The following is a 10,594-nucleotide window of genomic DNA, read 5'->3' as shown; positions in this document are numbered from 1 at the left end:
ACTAGAACAGAACTAGAACAGAACTAGAACAGGAACTAGAACAGAACTAGAACAGAACTAGAACAGAACTAGAACAGAACTAGAACAGAACTAGACAGAACTAGAACAGAACTAGAACAGAACTAGAACAGAACTAGACAGAACTAGAAACAGAACTAGAACAGAACTAGAACAGAACTAGAACAGAGCTAGAACAGAACTAGAACAGAACTAGAACAGAACTAGAACAAAACTAGAACAGAACTAGAATAGAACTAGAACAGAACTAGAACAGAACTATAACAGAACTATAACAGAACTAGAACAGAACTAGAACAAACTAGAACAGAACTAGAACAGAACTAGAACAGAACTAGAACAGACTAGAACAGAACTAGAACAGAACTAGAACAGAACTAGAACAGAACTAGAACAGAACTAGAACAGAACTAGAACAACTAGAACAGAACTAGAACAGAACTAGAACAGAACTAGAACAGAACTAGAACAGAACTAGAACAGAACTAGAACAGAACTAGAACAAGAACAGACTAGAACAGAACTAGAACAGAACTAGAATACTAGAACATAACTAGAACAGAACTAGAACAGAACTAGAACAGAACTAGAACAGAACTGGAACAGAACTGGAACAGAACTAGAACAGAACTAGAGCAGAGTTAGAACAGAACTAGAACAGAACTAGAACAGAACTAGAACAGAATTAGAACAGAACTAGAACAGAACTAGAAACAGAACTAGAACAGAACTAGAACAGAACTAGAACAGAACTAGAACAGAACTAGAACAGAACTAGAACAGAACTAGAACAGAACTAGAACAGAACTAGAACAGAACTAGAACAGAACTAGAAGAGAACTAGAAGAGAACTAGAAGAGAACTAGAACAGAACTAGAACAGAACTAGAACAGAACTAGAACAGAACTAGAACAGAACTAGAACAGAACTAGAACAGAACTAGAACAGAACTAGAACAGAACTAGAACAGAACTAGAACAGAACTAGAACAGAACTAGAACAGAACTAGAACAGAACTAGAACAGAACTAGAACAGAACTAGAACAGAACTAGAACAGAACTAGAGCAGAACTAGAACAGAACTAGAACAGAACTAGAACAGAACTAGAACAGAACTAGAACTAAAACTAAATTAGAACTGTTTATAGTTTAGTATATAGCCTATTCTATAGTTTAGACTATAGTCTGGTCTATAGATTATAGTTTACTCTATAGTCTAGTGTATAGCTAAGTAAATATTTGTAACGATCTTTTTAGTTTCAATTTGGATTGATGTATATGTGAAACTTTTCTATTACTTTTCTATTATTCTATATATTTCAATATTGATTGCTATTACTAGTTCAAGCTGTCATAAACAACAAAGAACAATGTTTACAAATTCCTTTTTTTCAATTCTCTGAACGGTCTTGTCATTTTTGTGTGCTCTATTGAATTTATTTGTCACTTCTTTTGTCGATTCTTAATGCTGCTGGCATGAAAATGTCAAATAAACAGTTTCAATTTTTTCACTCTCCTGCAGTTGACAAAATGACTGTGTTTAAGAAAACATAAATAAAATATACTTACAATGTGATAAACAAATGGAATGGAGGGGGAGACAAGGAAGTGCATCATAGATATGAACATGCAATAACATGTTTAAGGAAAAAGGCAGAGTGACCAAAAAACAATTACATCGTATTTTGCCGTTATATTTTGATGTTTTATTTTAAAATTCTGTGAAATATTTGCGGTTTCCCTGGCTTTCGCAAATCACACAGATAAAAATTTACTGCAATCACTATCGATAATGATAAAGTCTGTTCACCGGAAAACAATCAAGCAGAAACAACATACAATCGGCAATATAAAGATTTTGTTTGTGATAGCAACTGCTGCAAAGAACAGAAATGCAAAATAATTCTGAACAGATAAAAACCCAGTAAACGAACTTATGAGAAATTTATGTAACCCATACAATACCGTTTGTCAAAATTTCAAATAGCTCACCTTTCGTCTACCCTGAAGTCTTTAACTATTTTAAAGTTTTTCTACTTGCTATATGACTCTTTAGAAAATCAATTTTATCTAAAGTAAATCATGCGTACAAAATGTAAACTATACGAACAGGATGCAAAATATTTCCAGACAAAGTTTGACGTAAAGGTTGAATTTACAAACTGAAAGTTAAATTTAAATATTGGTTAATAAAGACTTTTTGAAAATACTACACTATTTTAAATTCTAGTTCAGTTCCAGTTCTAGTTCAGTTCTAGTTCTAGTTCAGTTGTAGTTCAGTTCTAATTCAGTTCTAGTTCAGTTCTAGTTCAGTTCTAGTTCAGTTCTAGTTCAGTTCTAGTTCAGTTCTAGTTCAGTTCTAGTTCAGTTCTAGTTCAGTTCTAGTTCAGTTCTAGTTCAGTTCTAGTTCAGTTCTAGTTCAGTTCTAGTTCAGTTCTAGTTCAGCTCTAGTTCAGTTCTAGTTCAGTTCTAGTTCAGTTCTAGTTCAGTTCTAGTTCAGTTCTAGTTCAGTTCTAGTTCAGTTCTAGTTCAGTTATAGTTCAGTTCTAATTCAGTTCTAGTTCAGTTCTAGTTCAGTTCTAGTTCAGCTCTAGTCAGTTCTAGTTCAGTTCTAGTTCAGCTCTAGTTCAGTTCTAGTTCAGTTCTAGTTCAGTTCTAGTTCAGTCTAGTTCAGTTCTAGTTCAGTTCTAGTTCAGTTCTAGTTCAGTTCTAGTTCAGTTCTAGTTCAGTTCTAGTTCAGTTCTAGTTCAGTTCTAGTTCAGTTCTAGTTCAGTTCTAGTTCAGTTCTAGTTCAGTTCTAGTTCAGTTCTAGTTCAGTTCTAGTTCAGTTCTAGTTCAGTTCTAGTTCAGTTCTAGTTCAGTTCTAGTTCAGTTCTAGTTCAGTTCTAGTTCAGTTCTAGTTCAGTTCTAGTTCAGTTCTAGTTCAGTTCTAGTTCAGTTCTAGTTCAGTTCTAGTTCAGTTCTAGTTCAGTTCTAGTTCAGTTCTAGTTCAGTTCTAGTTCAGTTCTAGTTCAGTTCTAGTTCAGTTCTAGTTCAGTTCTAGTTCAGTTCTAGTTCAGTTCTAGTTCAGTTCTAGTTCAGTTCTAGTTCAGTTCTAGTTCAGTTCTAGTTCAGTTCCTAGTTCAGTTCTAGTTCAGTTCTAGTTCAGTTCTAGTTCAGTTCTAGTTCAGTTCTAGTTCAGTTCTAGTTCAGTTCTAGTTCAGTTCTAGTTCAGTTCTAGTTCAGTTCAGTTAGTTCAGTTCTAGTTCAGTTCTAGTTCAGTTTAGCTCAGTTCTAGTTCAGTTCTAGTTCTATCTATTAAGTCTTCATTATCCGATACAATTCATCTATATTCGGCCATTAACTTTTCTCTTTAACTAATGAATTTGCTAAACAATTTCTTTTTTTGCAGCCCTTTTAATGGTGTAAAAATGTTTATGAAATATTTGTTATGCAGCTGGCATTTTTGGCTTTAATGCTATGGCTGCCTATAGCTGGCGTATCATCATACAAGCGCAATTATGAAGCTAAATATACCAAAGCAAATGTACCTCTATGGAAACAAAGGGTAAATAACATACTCTAACTCACCACCTCAACACTTTCTCATTTGTCTAAACATATCTAACAAACTTTCCAACATTGTACACATACTGTATCTTTAAAACCACATTAATTCATTCATCCATCATCCATCTGCACTAAGAAAGTTTCCCAAAAATAAAACAAAACAAAATTTAAATTTATTCCCTCACTCTGTCTGTTATCTAGGCTTGCGAGAAGGCCCAAAAATATAAGGCCAATTCTCATTATGTTGTGATGATAAGGGTGACGTTAAATGTTTACCAGGTTGGCAGGGAGATTTATGTCAAGTACCCATGTGTCGTAAAGGTTGTGATCCCATGAATGGTGAGTAATATTGCAAACAGTAGACAACAGTCACACATCCACTTACATGTCTATAAACAGGCATATTTAAATGGGCTCAAACAATACATACATATCTGTAAGACTTATGTTAAGATAGAGAAGCTCAATTAAATGGTCATTGTAATTTAGAGGCATAATGAGTGAAAAAGGTGGGAAGTAAAGGAGTGTAAAGACTAAGCATCATATAGTCTGTAGTCCAGACTATACTTTAGGCTGCAATCCAAAATTTTGTGATCTGAACTAGAATAGAACTCGAACAGAACTAGAACAGAACTAGATCAGAGCTAGAACAGAACTAGAACATAACTAGAACAGAACTAGAACTGACTAGAACTGACTAGAACTGAACTAGAACTGAACTAGAACTGAACTAGAACTGAACTAGAACTGAACTAGAACTGACTAGAACTGAACTAGAACTGAACTAGAACTGACTAGAACTAAACTAGAACTGAACTAGAACTGAACTAGAACTGAACTAGAACTGACTAAACTGAACTAGAACTGAAACTAGAACTGAACTAGAACTGAACTAGAACTGAACTAGAACTGAACTAGAACTGAACTAGAACTGAACTAGAACTAAACTAGAACTGAACTAGAACTGAAACTAGAACTGAACTAGAACTGAACTAGAACTGAACTAGAACTGAACTAGAACTGAACTAGAACTGAACTAGAACTGAACTAGAACTGAACTAGAACTGACTACTAGAACTGAACTAGAACTGAACTAGAACTGAACTAGAACTGAACTAGAACTGAACTAGAACTGAACTAGAACTGAACTAGAACTGAACTAGAACTGAACTAGAACTGAACTAGAACTGAACTAGAACTGAACTAGAACTGAACTAGAACTGAACTAGAACTGAACTAGAACTGAACTAGAACTGAACTAGAACTGAACTAGAACTGAACTAGAACTGAACTAGAACTGAACTAGAACTGAACTAGAACTGAACTAGAACTGAACTAGAACTGAACTAGAACTGAACTAGAACTGACTAGAACTGAACTAGAACTGAACTAGAACTGAACTAGAACTGAACTAGAACTGAACTAGAACTGAACTAGAACTGACTAGAACTACTAGAACTGAACTAGAACTGAACTAGAACTGAACTAGAACTGAACTAGAACTGAACTAGATCTGTTTTTATTTTCTTAAAATTATTCATGCCTTTAAATCTCTGTCTTTGTATTCGAATGTCTCATTGTGTCGAAAGTTTCAACACTTACTTAAGTTTTCAAGAATGTTTGCGTGTGTATGTATGTGTGTATGTTTATTTGAAAACGTGTTAGTGTCATTGTCTATACAAGCTCATGTGTGTTGAAAGGGAACTTGTTGGTAAATTTTGTTTGTAGGCTATTGTCAACGTCCTGGTGAATGTCGTTGCCGCATTGGTTACACTGGAGAATTGTGTGACAAATGCATTCCTTTGCCCGGATGTCAACATGGTGACTGCACAAAACCATTTGAATGCATATGCCGCCCTGGTTGGGATGGACTCTTTTGTACGGAACGTAAGTTTGTGGCAAGAACTTTAAACTAAAACTTTTCTAAGATTATAAAACTTATTGTTGCAAAAATATTATAATTTTGTTGCTTTTTTGGTTCGTTACTTTAGCCACATGTCGCCAGGGTTGCCACAATACACGTGGCTACTGTGAGGCTCCTGGTGAGTGTCGTTGTCGTATTGGCTGGGCTGGTCGTAATTGCAGTGATTGTTCTGTTCTGCCGGGATGTCAGCATGGCACTTGCAGTAAGCCTTTAGAGTGTCAATGTTTACCTGGTTACACCGGTCTGCTGTGTCAGACACGTAAGTTAATGTTAAAAATTTTAATTAAGTTTTTTATTATTATTAATATTAAAAATATGTTGTTTATGGTTTTTTTGTTCTACTATAGCGATTTGTAATGCAGATTGCCACAAGCAACATGGTTACTGCAAAAGACCAGGAGAGTGCAGGTGAGTGGAGAAGATTTTTTTAATTTTAAATGTTGTTTATATATTTTTTAATGATTTTGTTTATTTCTGTAGGTGTAAAGTAGGCTGGACAGGTGCCAATTGTGACAAATGTTTCCCCTATCCTGGATGTGTTAATGGAGACTGTGAAAAAACCCTGGGAGTGTAACTGCAAACCGGGTTGGGGTGGAATTTTATGTGATGAAAGTGAGAAAACAGATTCAACTATGACTACATTATATAATAGTCCATAGGCTAGACTATAGGCTACATTATAAACTGGACAGTTCTTATTCAGTTTTAATTCAGTTCAGTTCTAGTTCAGTTCTAGTTCAGTTCTAGTTCAGTTCTAGTTCAGTTCTAGTTTAGTTCTAGTTCAGTTCTAGTTCAGTTCTAGTTCAGTTCTAGTTCAGTTCTAGTTCAGTTCTAGTTCAGTTCTAGTTTAGTTCTAGTTCAGTTCTAGTTCAGTTCTAGTTCAGTTCTAGTTCAGTTCTAGTTCAGTTCTAGTTCAGTTCTAGTTCAGTTCTAGTTCAGTTCTAGTTTAGTTCTAGTTCAGTTCTAGTTCAGTTCTAGTTCAGTTCTAGTTCAGTTCTAGTTCAGTTCTAGTTCAGTTCTAGTTCAGTTCTAGTTCAGTTCTAGTTCAGTTCTAGTTCAGTTCTAGTTCAGTTCCAGTTCAGTTCTAGTTTAGTTCTAGTTCAGTTCTAGTTCAGTTCTAGTTCAGTTCTAGTTCAGTTCTAGTTCAGTTCTAGTTCAGTTCTAGTTCAGTTCTAGTTCAGTTCTAGTTCAGTTCTAGTTCAGCTCTAGTTCAGTTCTAGTTCAGTTCTAGTTTAGTTCTAGTTCAGTTCTAGTTCAGTTCTAGTTCAGTTCTAGTTCAGTTCTAGTTCAGTTCTAGTTCAGTTCTAGTTCAGTTCTAGTTCAGTTCTAGTTCAGTTCTAGTTCAGTTCTCGTTCAGTTCCAGTTCAGTTAGTTTAGTTCTAGTTCAGTTCTAGTTCAGTTCTAGTTCAGTTCTAGTTCAGTTCTAGTTCAGTTCTAGTTCAGTTCTAGTTCAGTTCTAGTTCAGTTCTAGTTCAGTTCTAGTTCAGTTCTAGTTCAGTTCTAGTTCAGTTCTAGTTCAGTTCTAGTTCAGTTCTAGTTCAGTTCTAGTTCAGTTCTAGTTCAGTTTCTAGTTCAGTTCTAGTTCAGTTCTAGTTCAGTTCTAGTTCAGTTCTAGTTCAGTTCTAGTTCAGTTCTAGTTCAGTTCTAGTTCAGTTCTAGTTCAGTTCTAGTTCAGTTCTAGTTCTGTTCTAGTTCTGTTCTAGTTCTGTTCTAGTTCTGTTCTAGTTCTGTTCTAGTTCTGTTCTAGTTCTGTTCTAGTTCTGTTCTAGTTCTGTTCTAGTTCTGTTCTAGTTCTGTTCTAGTTCTGTTCTAGTTCTGTTCTAGTTCTGTTCTAGTTCTGTTCTAGTTCTGTTCTAGTTCTGTTCTAGTTCTGTTCTAGTTCTGTTCTAGTTCTGTTCTAGTTCTGTTCTAGTTCTGTTCTAGTTCTGTTCTAGTTCTGTTCTAGTTCTGTTCTAGTTCTGTTCTAGTTCTGTTCTAGTTCTGTTCTAGTTCTGTTCTAGTTCTGTTCTAGTTCTGTTCTAGTTCTGTTCTAGTTCTGTTCTAGTTCTGTTCTAGTTCTGTTCTAGTTCTGTTCTAGTTCTGTTCTAGTTCTGTTCTAGTTCTGTTCTAGTTCTGTTCTAGTTCTGTTCTAGTTCTGTTCTAGTTCTGTTCTAGTTCTGTTCTAGTTCTGTTCTAGTTCTGTTCTAGTTCTGTTCTAGTTCTGTTCTAGTTCTGTTCTAGTTCTAGTTCTGTTCCAGTTCTGTTCTAGTTCTGTTCTAGTTCTGTTCTAGTTCTGTTCTAGTTCTGTTCTAGTTCTGTTCTAGTTCTGTTCTAGTTCTGTTCTAGTTCTGTTCTAGTTCTGTTCGAGTTCTGTTCTAGTTCTAGTTCTGTTCTGGTTCTGTTCTAGTTCTGTTCTAGTTCTGTTCTAGTTCTGTTCTAGTTCTGTTCTAGTTCTGTTCTAGTTCTGTTCTAGTTCTGTTCTAGTTCGTTCTAGTTCAGTTCTAGTTCAGTTCTAGTTCAGTTCTAGTCAGTTCTAGTTCAGTTCTAGTTCAGTTCTAGTTCAGTTCTAGTTCAGTTCTAGTTCAGTTCTAGTTCAGTTCTAGTCAGTCTAGTTCAGTTCTAGTTCAGTTCTAGTTCAGTTCTAGTTCAGTTCTAGTTCAGTTCTAGTTCAGTTCTAGTTCAGTTCTAGTCAGTTCTAGTTCAGTTCTAGTTCAGTTCTAGTTCAGTTCTAGTTCAGTTCTAGTTCAGTTCTAGTTCAGTTCTAGTTCAGTTCTAGTTCAGTTCTAGTTCAGTTCTAGTTCAGTTCTAGTTCAGTTCTAGTTCAGTTCTAGTTCAGTTCTAGTTCAGTTCTAGTTCAGTTCTAGTTCAGTTTCTAGTTCAGTTCTAGTTCAGTTCTAGTTTCAGTTCTAGTTCAGTTCTAGTCAGTTCTAGTTCAGTTCTAGTTCAGTTCTAGTTCAGTTCTAGTTCAGTTCTAGTTCAGTTCTAGTTCAGTTCTAGTTCAGTTCTAGTTCAGTTCTAGTTCAGTTCTAGTTCAGTTCTAGTTCAGTTCTAGTTCAGTTCTAGTCAGTTCTAGTTCAGTTCTAGTTCAGTTCTAGTTCAGTTCTAGTTCAGTTCTAGTTCAGTTCTAGTTCAGTTCTAGTTCAGTTCTAGTTCAGTTCTAGTTCAGTTCTAGTTCAGTTCTAGTTTAGTTCTAGTTTAGTTCTAGTTCAGTTCTAATTCAGTTCTAGTTCAGTTCTAGTTCAGTTCTAGTTCAGTTCTAGTTCAGTTCTAGTTCAGTTCTAGTTCAGTTCTAGTTCAGTTCTAGTTCAGTTCTAGTTCAGTTCTAGTTCAGTTCTAGTTCAGTTCTAGTTCAGTTCTAGTTCAGTTCTAGTTCAGTTCTAGTTCAGTTCTAGTTCAGTTCTAGTTCAGTTCTAGTTCAGTTCTAGTTCAGTTCTAGTACAGTTCTAGTTCAGTTGTAGTTTCTAAAATTAAAGGATTAATTTTGTATTTTTCATCTAGAATTAACCTACTGCAAGGATCATCCCAATATCTGTGAAAATGGCGGCAGATGTCTCTCCCTGACCAAGGAAGACGGCAGTTATCGTTGCCACTGTAAACAGGGTTATTTGGGTAAAAATTGTGAAATTATAGATGAGTTCCTGTTGACCTCAACAGCGGCGCCACGCATCACACCACCACCATTAATCACTTCAGAGGAGGAGGATGATGAGGATACAATTGAATACTTAAATGATGAAAACGAGGTTCTTAGTATTACGAAAGAAACGGAGAAGAACAAAGATGTAATAAAGTTAAAGAAAAATGAGACATTGGAGGGAACTAAGGGAGTAGCTGGAGTAAATGTGACAGATCAAAAGAAAGTGGAAAATGTGAACCTAAATATGAGTCTCAGTGGTAATCAGGGGAATGGAACTGAAGTTAATATTACTAATAATATGGAGAAAGTAGAGATAAAACCGGACTTATTAAGGAACATGACTTTAGATAAGAAAGTCGATAACAAAACGGAGGAGTTTGTGACTTTACCCACATTTAATGATATTTCAGCAGCCGATATTATAGGAACAGCAACAGCTTCTACACAACTGCCGCAACTAAAAGAATCCAAGAAGAGTGCAACTAAAACCCCAACACCAGATTCCAATATAATGATCATAAATAAACTAAAACAACTGCTACAATAAAACCTAGTACCTCTGCGACTTCCACAAAAATCAAAATTTCTACCACAAGTTCTACCACTCTCTCACCCTTAAGTAAATTAGATAATGATAAACATCTGCATACTATGCCCCTAAAATCCACAGAAACGAATCAAAAAACCGAAGAGGAAGGACGATGATGAAGAGTGTAACGATGATAATGATGACGAGTGTGAATATGAGGATGAAGATGATGAGGAAGATGATGATGATGATTAGGATTTCTATAGTCAATAGTCATATATATGTATTTAACAATTTAGCCATTTTTATTTTATTTATTATAAATAATTTATTTAAAATATTTATTAAAATAAACCGTAAGACTTAATCCCTTATATATTAACAATTTTTTTATTATTTGTAAAAAAATCTACAGCAATTTATTTAAAAACCTTTAAAACACCTCAGCTGTTTATTTAATTTATCTATTACCTCTTTCAAACTTAAGATTAATTGCTACCCCCTCTTCGGGAACTAGGGAAACATAATTTAAATAAAATTTCCACAAATTCCCTTAACACTTTGCTGCATTTTCCAGCAAAATTAATCAAGGCAGCAGTTTGGCCCCTATTTACTCTACAGCCCCTTTATAGCAAGTCATACCTGGTCTCTCCCCAAAAGCTTTTAAGACTTCCTAAACAATTAATATAAACATACACTACATTTTTTTCCTCTCAAGAAAATTAATAAAATATGCAAGTAGTAAAAAAAGGATTTTATAACTTTCGTTACATTTTTTTCTCCTTCACTTAAAGTGTGTGTGTGTGTGCTCCTCTCATGCTCAATTAATTCTAAAGTCCTGATAAGGTAAATGATGGCAGCCCGAATGGAGCCTTTTTTCCATGTTCCCAAGTAAACAATTTGTAAGTAGATTTTTATAACATTAAAGTACGTGCTAAAGTTAAAATGTCAGCATAAG

The 10,594-nt window shown here is 35.0% G+C and overlaps 1 protein-coding gene across 1 annotated transcript; it reads left to right on the top strand.

Moving 5' to 3' along the window:
* The first annotated feature begins 3,422 nt into the window (after positions 1–3,422).
* LOC119612008 (delta-like protein 1) lies at positions 3,423–9,929 on the top strand. The gene is given in 9 exon segments (XM_037967711.1): positions 3,423–3,565; positions 3,769–3,808; positions 3,811–3,906; positions 5,296–5,454; positions 5,559–5,750; positions 5,839–5,899; positions 5,972–6,047; positions 6,049–6,103; positions 8,969–9,929. Coding segments are annotated over 9 exon segments (1,482 nt in total). The 5' UTR covers positions 3,423–3,448; the 3' UTR covers positions 9,655–9,929.
* The last annotated feature ends 665 nt before the right edge of the window (positions 9,930–10,594 follow it).

The sequence above is a fragment of the Lucilia sericata genome, unplaced genomic scaffold (genome assembly GCF_015586225.1).
Source record: "Lucilia sericata isolate MDLA Ls3-8-SP2 unplaced genomic scaffold, ASM1558622v1 Contig001581F_arrow, whole genome shotgun sequence".
NCBI lineage: Eukaryota > Metazoa > Arthropoda > Insecta > Diptera > Calliphoridae > Lucilia > Lucilia sericata.
This window is presented reverse-complemented; position numbering and strand designations above follow the sequence as displayed.